A 15,871-nucleotide genomic window follows, 5' to 3' on the forward strand; every position below is an offset into this window, starting at 1 on the left:
TGAATAGTTTCAATTAGAAGTAAAAAAAGACAGGTTTTGCCTGTGTTTTGGTGCTTTATTCCATTACTTAGAAAAAATATTGGTCCTACTTGTCAACAGAGATGTCAGTGCTAAATATATGTCAGTATTAGGGCTGTCAGTTTTTAATATTCAAATTATATTCAGATTTTTAATAAAAATGTATACTAATACTAAATACTAAATTGACTATTTATATCTAATTATATCTTTCAGCTCCCCTTCCTCATCTATGAAATGTGCAGTGACTGTCACAGATGCCTCTGTGACGGTCGCGCGGCTAAGAGCCGTGTGCCTTGGCTAAAGCTCTTGGATGAAGTCTTTGAGACCAAAATCTGGTTTCTCTGAATCACTTAGAATCTAAATCATTGGTCAGTCACTGCTTGTAGGTTTCTGTCATTTGCTTCTCTCATGTCTCTCATTGTCCTTGTTGATGTGTGTTTGTTGCTGCTGCCTGGACGCCCTTGGAAACAGCATTTGCAGTCCGAATTTCTTCTTATCATTGCCTAATTGGTCAATACTCACAACCTCTTTAGGTCTTGAGCAGGATCATGGTGACAAAATGTAATCTGAAAAAGTTCTGGTTGCCCTCTCTGGACGTCTTCTTCCTCATTTAAAGTTTATTGAAATTGAGTTTGTGATGCAACTAAGGATGGAAATTCCATTGCTGCTCAAGACTCAGGGTTGTACTACGGAAATCTTTCTCTTTCTCTAACCCATTAATGGTAGTAAATTGTGTTGCAAGATTCATAACTGTACGCATGGTGAACTGTACGTAACATGTTGCACATTGTTTTTGAACTCACTTTTTGAGGACTGCACTCAAAAAGTGTTTGCCCACATCTGTCTTTTTACTACTTCTGGGATTTTTTTTTTCTTAAGTGCACTTGGTACCACACCTTTTTTTGTGCCAACATAATCTTGTGTGAAATATTTGCACCACATCCAGTTCCTCTTTCCTCCAGTACACAAACACACCTATTGAAATGTACCAGGTCACAGTGCAGTTTACATTCTGTCAAATCATTAAAACTTAGGGCCAGTATTTTTCTAAACATCTAAATACTGGGCCAAAGCGCCGCATCTTCATCGTGTTTTTATCTACTAACCTTTTTTCTTCTAAGCTAAACTATTCAATATATTGCTAACAAAATGAACGCAAAGTGCAGATGAAAGGTTCCGTCCATCTCCATCTTTTGTGTTTTGTGTATAAAACGTGTGGTCAGTGTCTTTGTCACCAGAGAGGAGCCATTTCCCTTTCCATTTTTTTTGGCCTGTTTTTGGACATTGAGACAAAAACTCAAGCAAATGTTATTTTAAATATGTTTTACACTGTTCAAATTTCAAATGTAATACGCAAAAGCTGGTGTTTGTGTACACTACAGTGTCTTGCTTCATTTTAACTTGTAAATACACTGTTTTGACACGCAGTTAAGTGATATAAATAACTGCCTGATATTGAAAGTTATTCTGGAAAAATGGGCAAAAGCACCTTGTATGGTTAAAATAAGAAAAAAAGTGCAGACAGACATTTTGAGACTTTGGTGTTAACGGGTTCAAGGTGTGCAGGTGTGGCAAATCAGCTGAATATCCCTCACTTCACTCTTCCCTTCCAAGTGTGTTGGAGAACCTATGTCGCCTTCAATTAGAAGATCTAGTTTGCCCATTGTGGGCTCCTGTAAAAACATGACGGTCCAGATTGGAAGCCTCTGTAGAGCGGACACCGTTCCTGATATAAATACAAAAGGCCCCTTTTTTGGGTAATGAACAACAACGATGTAGACGATCAGGTGATTGTACACTTGTGGAAAATGAAAAAAACTATTATTTTACTTTCACTTTCTGCCATATTAATGTAGTAATCACAACCACTTCTCATTGTTAAGGTTCTGTTTCTTCATTTTCCAGTTATATTCTGACACTTCAGGGTTTTTTCCTTGTCTCTTACAGGGAATTCCCTCCTTCTTCTTTCTCTCTCTTAATGAGTGCATTTCCTCACTATAAACATAGTCGCTGATGGGCTTCTGTGTATTTACAGTGTGAAGCACTGAAACACTAACTGTAAACATTGATTGTGTATATTAATCTTTTCTCCTATTATAATAGACGTTACTAAAGACACAAAATGGTCCATAGCAAAAATGTTGAAATGAATACAACCACAACCACCTTCACCTGTTAAGTCAAGTCACTATATATTTTTTTATACAGTCTGTACTGCAAGTGACACCTTCTATCCTTAGACCACATGTGTCAAACTCAAACATCTGGCCCGCCATACAGCTGTATTTGTCCCTCGAGATAATATGTCCTTCCTGCTCCTCCATTAACACTCTAATGTAAAAAGCTGTAACCGGGCAGTTATTTTGCTGCCTCTTTTTTAGCTTTATATGTCTAATAAATATTCTCGAATACAGGATATAAATAGTTAAGATGCATGTGACTATGGGCCTGTATGTGAAATACAGCAAAGAAAATCATTCATAAATTATTTTCCCCTTAATATATACCACTTTTCTACATGTATGGTCTTTTCTGAGGCTATTCCATGGGTAAATCATTCAAAGTTATTTTATGTAACAAAGGTATTCATTGCATTCTCTAATGTATCGTAACAAGACATTGTTCATTTAAAATTTGATCTCTGAATTGTTTATTTATTTAATCTATATGATTTGTTCTGAATTATTTTATTTTTCTGGCCCTCGTTTGGACACAGTTTTTAATTTTGGCCCCCTGAGTTTGACACCTTCTATCCTTCTGCCTGTTATTGTATGCACTATGCCTGTGGGGCAGGCTGTGGCCAAGTGGAAAGGGAACTTGGCTCGTAACCGGAAGGTTGCCTGTTCAGTTCCCCACCAGGTCGAAAGGAGCAAGACACCCAACCCCCCATTGCTCCCCAGGCGCTACTCAGTGTGGCAGCCCACTGCATCTTAATTCTAGGATGGGTCAAAATGCAGAGAATAATGTATCTAAAAAAAAAAAAAGACAGGTATTTCAATGGGTTGAGTGGGCTGTAATGTATAAAATACATTTCCTCCAAATGACACGAATTAATTTAGTCACAAAAATATTTCCTCAACTGGAATACTGCATGTTACCATTCCCATTAGCCCTTCACAAGTATTTCGACAGATAAAAAGTGCTGAATAAAATATTTTAAGAGCACACTGTGTTATTTCTAGATTCTCCAGGAGGTGGCGGAAAAACGCTCAGCCGCAACAGGAAGACAGCCGAAGAAGTACATCTTCTCGCGAGATTAAAATTCAAAATAACGCGGGACGGTTCGAGGAACTTATCTGTTGATTCTGACAGACGTTGGCGTCAACAGTTATTATAAAAATGGTTGGAGTCAACAGTTATTATAAAAACCTACGTGAGTACGTGACTACAAAGACCTTTCAATAAGTTACGCTGACTACGGATCAGCTTCTTTTGCTTAAAGCTGCCTTTGAACACGGTTTTACTGTCAGCTAACGGCTAAGCTGCTGTGTATACAAATGGATCCCACGGAGGATTTGTCAGCCCGGCTCCTGCTGAAAAACATCCTCAGCACCGAACCACTGCGGACCCCCATCACCCGCAGGTACTGCCAACATCACTGAACCATCTGTGCCACTTTTTCTAGCTTAGTGTTCGGTGTTTTCCATGTCTTGACTTGGTTTGAGTTGGCTGGTGGCTGGTGGTTGTTTGAATACATTTGACGCTTTCATTTTGAAAAATACTTAAAAACACGCGACCACTCTGCCTTTGTGACATTCTGCTTTTGAGATATGATTAAAGTATGTGTTTCTGTATGTAATGTGGTTTTAAATCATACACTGTGTGCACAATTGTTAGGCAAGTGGGTATGTTGCAATATTGTCATTTTTATGCATATTTTCCAACTTCAAGCTGTATAAACGAGTGCTTATTGGTAAATAAGCACTCAGGTGATGTGTATTTAGTAAATGTATTTACTAAAATACACCAGGTGATGTGTATTTGTGTAATGAGGGAGGATGTGGCCTAAGGAGATCAACATGCTATATCATAATTATTAGGCAGTTTCTCTTCCTGAGAAAGAGATGTAATGACTACATTGACTAAAAGTTAAAAATTGTAAAAAAGTCTTTCAGAGGGATGCAACACTCTTGAAATTGCTAAGATATTGGGGCGTGACCACAGCACCATCAAACGTTTTGTTGCAAATAGCCAACAGGGTTGCAAGAAACATATTGAGAAAAAAGACGCTGATTAACTGCCAAAGATTTGACAAGAATCAAATGTGAAGCTACCAGGAACCCATTGTCCTCCAGTGCTGTCATATTCCAGAACTGCAACCTACACAAAGTGCCCAGAAGTACAAGGGGTTCAGTGCTTAGAGACATGGCCAAGGTAAGGAAGGCTGAAACCCAACCACCACTGAACAAAACACACAAGTTGAAACGTCAAGACTGGGCCAAGAGATATCTGAAGACAGACTTTTCAAAGGTTTTATGGACTGATGAGATGAGAGTGACTCTTGACGGACCAGATGGATGGGCTTGTGGCTGGATCAGTAACGGACACAGAGCTCCACTTCGACTCAGATGCCAGCAAGGTGGAGGTGGGGTACTGGTATGGGCTGGTATTCTTAAAGATGAACTAGTTGGACCTTTTTGGGTTGAAGATGGCCTCAAAATTTTCAGAATAAGGCAGTAGAGGAGGCAATATAATGCAGCAGTGTCATAAACAACCAAAAGTCAATAAAGTAGCACCTTTTTATTAAGGTTTGTACATGTAACCTTATTACTTTTTTAAGTCATTACAGGCTGACCAGGCACTGCAATGTAGGACGGGTGAAAATACACCACAATCAAATAGTGGGAGAGGGGACACTGACTTTTTTCCACTCAGGGCCCCTGATCATGATGTCACTGTGGACTCCTGTACATAAGAAATTAAACAAGTAATATCCCAGTGGGTAACACCTCTGACACAGAAGGCTGGCATTGAAATGTTTGATTATCACAAATGAGTCTCATTGAAATGGTTGTAAACATTTAATCAATTTTGAGTGTTGTTGTCTCAGTGTCTCTAAAGCTCAGAGTCCCAGTGGGAAGCGACGCAGCAGCAGACTGAGCAAGAAAGATGCTGGAGCCCAAACACCGCAGGAAATCATGAGGCGCAGCATGAAGCATAAATTGCGTGAGGTGGGGAGGAAGAGGAGAGTGTTTGATGACTATGGACATGTTGAGTGTATTGAAGCTCACTCATCTGAATTCTTTGCAGAGCATAACCAGGAAGTCTTTGCCTGCCACCACGAGTAGGATGACGACCTCAGGACTGCTGCGAAAGACAACTCCAGGCCTGACGTCAATGTTGTTTGACGATGATGACACACCGAGGCACTTACTCAGGAGAATTCTGCAAACAGGTGTGCACATGGGACCTGTCACTTCTTAATCTGTACTGGAATCTCAATTTTTTCCAAGTCCACATACTTCCTGTTACTGCAACTGTTTTATATCGTAAAATATATCACAAACTGTATTATTTTATAAGAATAACTGCTATAAATGATATGATGAGCCAAACTCTGGCTCTTATTTTGAAAGCCAGGGGGAAAGGAAGTGGTGACGTGTAAGCTGAGTTGAGAGAACGTGTGTGTGTGTGTGTGTGTGTGTGTGTGTGTGTGTGTGTGTGTGTGTGTGTGTGTGTGTGTGTGTGTGTGTGTGTGTGTGTGACTGGTTCATGTAAGGAGCCTTTGCTTTTCTGTTGGTTTTAGTTGCACAGTAGAGGTGCACATATCTGCTTTGTAACATCATTAAAACAAACGATAACATGAAAACATGCATTTCATTTTCTAAGAATAACTTCTAAAATGGAAGATATGTAAAAATTTACATTTTATTTTATAAAAATAACTACAAAAAATTTGATAATTTTATTTAAAATGTCTGAAATAGAGCTGCAACCAACGATTATTTTCATAATCGATTAATCTGTCAATTATTTTATTTCATAAAATATCAAAAAACCTTTAATGTTGATCGGTGTTCGTCAAACCTGGAAATGATGATGTTCTCAATTTAGTAATCGATTAATTGTTTCAGCTCTAGTCTGAAATGACAGAAGTTAACTGCACTTTGCACATGTGGTGAACAAGTCAGGTTTCCTGTACAGATGGGGTTGTTGTGATGGGCCTAACTTTCTTCTTAGACAGTCATGTCATGTTGCAGCGGTCTGTTTAACCATGTCTTTCATCATGTGATTCAGAGCCTGTGAGGTCTCCAGTGGTGCACAACAAAGCTGCATCAGAGGAGCCTGGGCCCTCCTCAGCCAACTCCAGCATCTCCAGCAAGTGTTCCAGGTGAACCACCTGTAAAACATTTTTATAGTGTTTTCTTCTTCCTCTTCTTCTTAGTAGTAGTAGTTGCTGTCGTGGTATTATTTCCACTCTCAGTATTGGTTGTTTGCATGCAGCTTGCTGTATTATGCTTTGTGTGTTTGCAAGTATAAAATGCACACATGCCAATTTGATAATTATCTTTATTTTAAGTATTGAGCTCTCGGGGCTGGATCTGCCTGATTTGACCCTGGGCAACACAGGAACCGTAGCTAAGGGACTGAGCAGGAAGAGACCACGACGAAGCCTTAATGTGACAGCTTTTGAAAAACGACTCAAACAGTCAAGTGGTAAGGTCAAACCCAACATTGATGGGCACCAAATGATTGAAAGAAAGTCTCTAATACTAATGCCATTTAAAGTCTGCTTGTTGTTGTATTCACTATAGACAAATCAAGTCGCCATTTTGTGTGTTTCGATCCATTACTGTGTGTTTCAAACACACACAGGGTTCCCATGGGTCCTTGAAATCCTTTGAAAATCGCCTTAAACAGACATGGGGTCATTGGAAGTAGACTAGGCCTAAACAGAATAAATGTCAAGTCGTAATTACTTGAAGTGTTGTGGACACTATCCGCTGTCTCTCCGCTGTTGATGTTTGATTCCATGCAGTATAATGACTGAACATTGTTAAACAAGAGAGCAAATTGAGTGATGCCTGGGAAATGCAAATCCTGAGAACCGCTCGACTCTGTAACGTCATATAAATTCTGCTTGTTGTTATAAACCCATGCATTCACTATTGACAAATCGAGAAGCCGTTTTGTGCGTTTCATTTCCATTACTGTGGAAAGGTCGCAGTGATTCTCTGCCTGCTGGAGAGTCAGTTTATTACCGATACAGCTACATTATGAATGACAAATTTATATTATTCAATTTTTGTGCTAAATTAAGTTCACAACTGTACATTGTTATTGAAACTTGCATTCCAACTGTGGTGAGAAGTGACTGCAGTAATGGCACTTGGCTCAAGCTGCTACAGCTGCAAGAGTGGGAGCCCTGTGTTAAAAAATATTGATCTGTCTCATTAAGCAGTTTTATTGATTACCTGATGTATACCTGTGTTTTCAGATTTTCAAGAGGAACATGAAGAATCTGCAGAAAACTATTCATCACTTTCACTATCGAGGTATGGGAAAAAAACTACTGTCATGTGGTTGGTTTGTTTTTTATAGTTTTACTACTAAATTGTTAATGACTGAATAACTCATAGCTCTGTTCTCTGTCTAATCTTTTAAGTTCCACTTCTTTGAGTCTAAAAACTCCCTTTGTGGATGTCCGGAGTGAGAAAAGGGGCCTGCAGAGGAGAGCGTCCAACCGCAGAAAAATCACAGAGGAAGAATTTGACGCTGCTGTTAATAAACAGTGGATGGGAGGTGATCATGGTAATAAAAATGAATTTCCTAATTTAAGTTCTATATTTGTTTTGTTTGTTAATGCATTTATAATGAGTCAAAGATTTATAAACTGTTTTTTTTAAAAGGCTAAGCATTTTATAATACCTTAGTCCAAAGCAGTAATTTCATTCCATAATGTTCCAACTGTGTAACAGCTATTCTGCTTTCTTAATAGAATAAATAAATGGTGCAAAACAGGACTTAGTTGAAATGCTGTCACTTTTCTTATCTGCAGTTTTTCACTGACAAAATGACAGCTTTGTATTTTTAATTTATTGTGAGAAGTGAAACATACATGATATTCAGGGTTTACAAATCATATTATATTTAACTTTTTCTGACACCCTAGCCAGCGGTTTATCATTATTATTATTATTATTATTATTATTATTGTTATAGTTTATTTTATTTTTTTTGTTTGTTTTTTTATCAGTATCAATACTCACTTAGTGTCTGATCATATCCTTTATATAGAGTGTCAGAATAAGAAGCAAGCTATTACCACTATAGCTCCAAGGTGTACTGAGTAAAACAATACGTTCATTTTTTAGACAAAAGGAAGTCTTACATTTACATTACATTTTATCCAAAGTGACTTTCAAGAGAGGAATAAGCTACATAGAAGAAGTCTTGGAAAGAACTCCAATAGATAACAGTGGACTGATAGAGGGTGTGAGTGCCGAGGTGGATGCAAGTGCAGGAGGAGATAGGGTAGGGTAGGGTAAGTGCTAGGACAGATGATGCTCTTCAGCTGGGTTTTCAAGAGCTTCTTGAAGATAGACAGGGATGCCCCTGTTCTGGTAGCGCTCAGTAGGTCATTCCACCAACGTGGAACAACACATGAAAAGAGTCTGGATTGTCTTGTGCGGGGTGTTGGCACCAAACGACAATCCTTGGATGAACAGCGTAATTGAGGGGTAACATAAGCCTTTAGAAGAGCATTAAAGTAGGTGGGAGCAGGCCCATGAAGCACTTTGTAGGCTAGCATCAGTGATTTGAATTTGATGCAGGCGGCTAAGGATAGCCAGTGTAGCTCAATGAACAGGAGTAAAATGTGCCCTTTTAGGCTGATTGAAGACCAGGCGAGCCGCCGCGTTCTGGACCATCTGTAGTGGCTTCAAAGCACAGGTCGGGAGGGCGTTGCAGTAGTCGAGGCGGGAGATGACCAAAGCCTGTACTAGGAGCTGGGCAGACTGTTTTACTTTACCTTGTTAACCAGTTTCGGTGTGTATCTTCTGTCTTCCTCAGAACTGTCTACCTGATGTCAGATGGTGACATGCCTTATCAGCTTGTCAACATAAAACGATACATATTCCATACCTCAAAATAACCCATCCTGCTCTATTTTGAGCTTTTATATTATATCTTCAATGTCAATATTAAATTCTAGTCCATTGATGTGAGCATGTAGGAGGAAGGGAAAACGAAGTGTTTTTTTTAAGGAGAGAGGTATAGTGTAGTAGTGAGTTACCTGCACACTGATATCATGGCTGCCAGCAGAAACGAACTTGCCTCAAGGCTCACCTAAAAAAATATGCTATCTTAAAATATCTTAAGAATACAATAGCACCTTTATCTCTGTCTGTAGACAGTTCCATTGGAAGCTGAAGTGTGTGTCGCTTTGCAAACTCTCCCAAACCAAAGTTCACAGAGAAAATAAGTGTTATAACAGCACACAGGAGTCATTGATCCACCGCTGCCTCCAAGGGTAAGTTCAAATTGCTTCAAGTTGCTTTTTTGTGACTTTGGTGTCACAAAACAGCAACCAAATAAGGCAGCAGCTGACCAGCATCTCTTTTGTCCCCACTAGTTAAAAGCACTTATTTTCTCTTGGAGCTTTAGTGCAGTAGAATGAGTGGTTTATAAACGACGCTTTCCGGTTGGAAAAGCCTGTCTACCAATGAGATACTGTACAGTTGGGAGCAAGGCCCTGATAAGGAGCACAGCTCTGTTTACACCCAGCTCTGATTAGCTTCTTTACTGGCAAGGAATGAAAGCAATATATTTCTGTTTGGAGGCAACCTTGAAACTAGTTTGTACTACAACATGTTCTCGTAACTATTGACGTTCAACTAGCAATCGTTCTATGTTCATAGTAGTAGTAGTAGTAGTAGTAATGCTAAAGACTATTTACTTATACTTTATAATTATTTCCTTTCCTGTCACCTTGCAGTAAAGGGAGTGGAGCTCAACCATTCAACCTACAGTGATGGCTTCACTCTGGGCCTGAGTGAACTCTGTGAACCTAATATCACGACTGACATCATCAACTGTAACACAGCCCTCTACACGCAGTCTGACCCCATGGCCTCCACCCTTTCCATTATGGCAACGCAGGACAAAGATACAGTGATGGCTACTCAGCTCCAGAGACAGATGTCCGAACAGGAACAGAGCAAGTTAGGGAAAGATGAGACAGAATTTGTGTTTCCAACTGAAGTTGGAGTCATGGAAGAGCTTCAGAATGAACAGTGTGTGTCTGAAGGTCAGTTGGCGGAAGAAGTGGGTACAGCTGGATCCCAGTCTGATGAAGAGGAGGCTGAATCTCAATCTGTAAAAGGAGATGGAGAAGACATAGGTGCAGATGATTCTCAGTCTGAGGAAGATGTTGAGGCTGGGTCTCAATCTCAGAAGGAGGAGGCTGAACCTCAATCTGAAAAAGAAGGTGTAGATGATTCTCAGTCTGGGGAATATAAAGTTAGGTCTCAGTCTGAGGAGGAGGAGGAGGCTGAAACTCAATCTGAAAAAGAAGGTGCAGATGATTCTCAGTCTGGGGAAAGTTAGGTCTCAGTCTGAGGAGGCTGAAACTCAATCTGAAAAGGAGATGAAGAAGAAGGTCCAGATGATTTTTAAATCTGGGGAAGATGTTGAAGCTGGGTCTCAATCTGAGGAGGCTGAAACTCAATCTGAAAAAGGAGATGAAGAAGAAGGTCCAGATGATTTTAAATCTGGGGAAGATGTTGAAGCTGGGTCTCAATCTGAGGAGGCTGAAACTCAATCTGAAAAAGGATGAAGAAAATCTGGGGAAGATGTTGAAGCTGTGTCTCAATCTGAGGAGGAGGCCGAACCTCAATCTGAAAAAGAAGATGCAGATGATTCTCAGTCTGGGGAAGATGAAGTCAGGTCTCAGTCAGAGGAGAAGGAGGAGGCTGAAACTATATCTGAAAAAGGTGATGGAGAAGAAGGTCCAGATGATTCTCAATCTGGGGAAGATGTTGAAGCTGGGTCTCAGTCTGAGGAATTGGGTGATGATGGAGAGGACTATCAGCACGACCAAGAGGATCCAGATACCAATTCCCAATCTGAGAACAAGGATGTGGCTGAGTCCCGTGATGAAGATGAGGAGGGTAAGCGGGCATCAGAACAGCTGGAGCACATCAGTCAGAGAGCCCATCACTCTCAGGGGGGACTCGTCGTGCCTTTTGTCACAGAGAGAGGTAAGGTCAAAAATATGGTGTGTTATTGTGGACTGTACGGCTGCTGCTACAAATTATAATTGCCTTTGTGAATATTCTGTTTTTAATGCCGACCAATAAATGTCCAGCACAGCATCATCAGAATACTTTATTAATCCCCAGGGTTAGGAAAAAAAATGATTAACTGATAATGAAAACACAATATTAAATATGTATGTGTGTGTATGTATATATGTGTGTGTGTGTGTGTGTGTGTGTGTGTGTGTATATATCTATGTATATATGTGTGTGTGTGTGTGTGTATATATATATATATATATATGTATATATATATATATATGTATATATATGTATATATATATATATATATATGTATATATATATATATATATGTATATATATATGTGTGTGTGTATATATGTATATTCCAGGGTCTGTGAAGTTGCTACATATGCACAGGCTGATAGAGAGAGAGCAAAGAGCCTGTTCAGAGACACTTTTCTGAAGCAAAACAAAAGTTAACATGTTCTGAAAAAAAGAGGGGGAAAAAAAAGAGTATGCTCATGTGATGGATCGTGCAGCCCCTAGTTCTAACTGAAATGAGTCTTTCTGGGGGGGGTTTGTAGGAAGGTCCAGAGTACACAGTGCTGGCGGTGTGCACTTCAGCTTGGAAGCGGGAGGCCGTGACGGCAGCCCACCACGTAGTGGGACACCTGATGTGCAAGAGTCTCTAACCTCTGGGACAGAGGCAGTTGACTGTGTTGCAGATGGAGAAAACAGCTTTCATCTGGAGATGACGCATGATATTGAAGAAGGCAGCCACCTCAGTGATGCTTTGCCTGAAGAAGAAGAAGAAGCTGCTGCTTCTGCTGCTGTGGACCCTGTTGAACAGGAAGAAGAGTGGGAGGATGAAGAGACTGAGGGTTAGTCTCCCTTTCTCAGTGTGTTTTTGTCTTGGGCTACCTGTGGGGACAGATTTTAGACAGAACTGTTAATCTGGGACATTTGTAAAATAGTGGTTAAGATTATTTCTACTTAGAAGTAATTAATGTAGTTCGGGTTTTTTGAATTGTGATTTCTTGGGGTTCTAACATAGTCAGCACTGAATGCTCTGAGCACATGCGCTGTGCTGAAAACCAGCCTGAATTGCAGACACTTGGAAACTGAAAGCTGGTAAGCTACTCACTTCACTGCACCAAAGTCCATAGAGAGTAAATCAGTAAATCACTGATGAAGGCAGCAGTGTATCATCAACTGCTGTGTGTTGGGAAGTTGGTCGTTTTACTCTTCAGTCAGAAAAGCAAGAAAAAGTAGCAGACCGGCTGGTTCTAATTATACAACCACACTTTAACAACTCACTTGTGCATGTGTCTTATAATCTCTGTAGAATTCCCCTGCAAGACTCCAGCATTTGTCAAAGAGAAGAGGAACTTTTTTCTTCGGGAGCATGAGACCTCACCCTCTGTTCTTAAGAATATTCAAACCAGGCAAGTTGCACTAGAATCCAGAATCCCAATCTAATAAAAACCCTTCCCTTGCTTGTACAGGATGTAAAATACTATTTTTAAAAAGTCAATATTAGCTTGTGTTTACTCCTAGAAGACCACATTAAGGTCACTTTGAATCTTACATGTTACTGACCAGCTCCCCTCATGTGTGTTGTGCCATCAGTCGTACAGGTGAAGCTGTACCTGCAGCTAAGCCTAAGAAGGTGCAAAAGAACACGAGACGACCAGCTAAGAAACAAGCCTGCCTTCCTAAGAGCTACCTTATGAGTGTCTTCAGACACTTTGCAAAAACCAAGGTCTCTCCCGACATTTACCCTGTCCTACAGGAAACGTGAGTTACTGTGACTACAGAACAGAGGTTTTCTGCTTCAAACTAAAACAAGTGGAATGTGCATGTATTCAGCCACTTAATCTGAAACTTGAAAAAATCTCAACTCCAATTCAACATTTTTGATGCCTTGTTTTGTAGTTTGGTGAATGTGCCATTGTTAAACTCACTGTGTGTCGTTCTATTTGGACAGAATGGATCAATTCTTTGATCGGATGGCTGAGGACCTGGAGACGTACGCACATCACGCCAAGAGAAAAACCATTGATTATGAGGATGTTCTTCTTCTGTTGAAAAGGTACGTCTTTTGTCGTGTTGGAATATATGTATAAAAGAGCAGCTTGGGCCACATTTTTCTGTCTGACTAAACCTGACGGATGTCCGAATGGAGTGTGAACCCAACATGCTTTGTTTTTCCTTTTCTTTTCTTTTCTTTATTGGAACCAGACACAGAGTAAGCTGAAGCCAGCAATCTGCGACAAAGTCGCTCCGTCACAATTACAAACATTGAAAATTATTGCCGCAGGAGGAAGCAACTACTAGCCCCAAGTCACATACCTTATGAGTCATATGAGTACAATAACATTTCAGACTCGACATTGACAACCATCAGTTCTTAACTGTCTGAACCAACTGTTGTCATAATTCAACAATGATGGTTTATTTTGAGTTGTTGTGGAGGAAAAGGATGAACATCCTGTTGGTTCTAAAGATTACTTTTAGGTTTCTACTTATCATCACTTATTTTTACTCACTATATACATCTATTTACACTATAATCTTAATGAAGCATTTACAGAAACGGCATTTAAATTCACCATATTTTATTACATGTTTAACTAAAATAACTTGAAATGACCATGTCAATTAACGTGACCGAGCCTGACAATCATTTCTGAATTTTTGTCTGAACCATGGTATCCATATTCTAATATGTGATGGGTCAAAATAAATTTTGTGACTTTTGTCACCAAAACATCCTTTAAATGTAAACCTTGCTAACATACTTACAAAAAACTAGAGTAGACGGAAGAATGGAATAGAGTAGAGTAAAGTAGCGTCTTTTAAATTTATTAAGCTGTTTATTACCAGCACCTCTGTGACTTCTGAATAACCAAGTCTCATCAGATCAGTTAGCAGATATACCTGATTTTCCCGTTGTCAGCACCTGTACAGCGAAATATGACGTCTGGGAAAGCCCCCTTGTGTCCAAGACAAGATGGTAGGAACCACTGCTGTAGCATAACAGGAAAAACCAACACGTGAGGATTATACTGACCACTAGATGGCAAGTTTGAGCCGCCCAATTTAGTGTGAGACAGACTGCTCAGGAGTGTGACCAGTCAGCACAGTCACTTTGCTTGTTGTGAAATATCCTTCATGAATAAAATGAGTGCCATGTGTTCACTGTGTATCTTTGCTCTGTGCAGGATAGGTTACGTGAATGACAAGGTGCCAGTGGAAGTGCTGATTGAAAAATACCTTCGTATGGATCAGCGCAGACTCCTGATCCCCATTGCAACGAGCGGTAATGTTGTTGTCCCTAGACAACGCAGATGAATATTCCATAAATGTATTTCTTTTTTGATTTGTCTTAGTTTAGTGTGTTTATAATTTGTACATAGTGCAAGCTGCTTATAACTGTTGTACTTACAGTCAGCACAATTATGTGTCACCTTTCTTTATCTCTCCATGCTCAAAATAAAGTTTCTTATTTAATATTTCTCTAATTGGTTTGTGACCAAACATTTTTTAAACTATATTCCCCCTAATGAAATGGATTGTAAAGAAAAGACCATTCTTCAGAACACTGTGGTTGTTAGATATATAAAAAAATCTGAATGGAGTTTGATTTGAAAATATTGTTTATTGTTGATGAATGACTGAGAAAGACTGAGGTGCTTGTTCTCAATGAAAAACACTTATAATCAAATCTATGCTGTGTAAATAAACGATATTTTAAGAATATTGCCACTTTATTTCAATGGACAGACTTTTCAGGAAACTGAAGACTGCCACGTTGGAAACTGCTCACTCCCTGCACCAAAGTCCATATAGAAAATCAGTGATTTCACATCACAGCACACACAAGTTGCTGATCCACTGCTGCCTCCACCAGTAAGCTCAAATGTGTTATTTTGAAATTTCTTTGGTGCGACAGAGTAAGTTAATTATTTGCAGTTAATTATAAGTGAACTTGGTCACTGTGAACATGAGTGGTTCATTCTCAGCAAGCAGTCAGTAAAGGTTAATCTTGGCACTTGTTTCTAATCTTGTCAAATGGCAATTGTGTAAATGCCTTGAAGAAATAAACATGTTTAATTTAGGTTCTTAGGTTAACAGGAAACCTAATGATGACGGCCATCTGCATACTGTGGTTATTTTAGAGCTACTGTTGAATTTCTGTCTTTAACCATCCCAGAGAACTGCTGATGGTTTAACATGAAAATCCAAGTTGATCGGCAGTTTCTGTAACACCCCACCCACAACTATGTGACATAAATCACTTTTATTCCTCACTCTGATGCCCTGTTGGAACTAAAATTGTTGCTGTACCTGATAAAATGACCAGTTAGTGTATATAAAATACATCAAACCAAATTAGATAGATTGCAAAAAGGAAATGCAGTGATCATCAAAAGGTGCACGTGGGACAAATCTGGGCCTACACACAACCAATAATCCACACAACAAAAGCATACATACACTTTTTGATTTGAATTATAGGGTGGAGTGGCTCAGTGGTTAAGACCGGTCGCCCTGTGTGCGAAAGACATCATGGTCACAATGTTTGACTCCACCCCTCGCTTATTGTACTCAATTCCATTGCAAGT

General features: G+C 39.6%; 1 protein-coding gene across 1 annotated transcript; it reads left to right on the forward strand.

Moving 5' to 3' along the window:
- The first annotated feature begins 3,266 nt into the window (after positions 1-3,266).
- On the forward strand, positions 3,267-15,003 carry cenpt (centromere protein T). Its single transcript, XM_044014657.1, is given in 14 exon segments — positions 3,267-3,604; positions 5,072-5,192; positions 5,272-5,416; positions 6,259-6,352; positions 6,542-6,678; positions 7,460-7,517; positions 7,628-7,773; positions 9,959-10,487; positions 10,570-11,222; positions 11,828-12,124; positions 12,589-12,688; positions 12,873-13,040; positions 13,231-13,335; positions 14,468-15,003. Coding segments are annotated over 14 exon segments (2,769 nt in total). The 5' UTR covers positions 3,267-3,518; the 3' UTR covers positions 14,598-15,003.
- Positions 15,004-15,871: the final 868 nt, after the last annotated feature.

The sequence above is a fragment of the Solea senegalensis genome, linkage group LG18 (genome assembly GCF_019176455.1).
Source record: "Solea senegalensis isolate Sse05_10M linkage group LG18, IFAPA_SoseM_1, whole genome shotgun sequence".
NCBI lineage: Eukaryota > Metazoa > Chordata > Actinopteri > Pleuronectiformes > Soleidae > Solea > Solea senegalensis.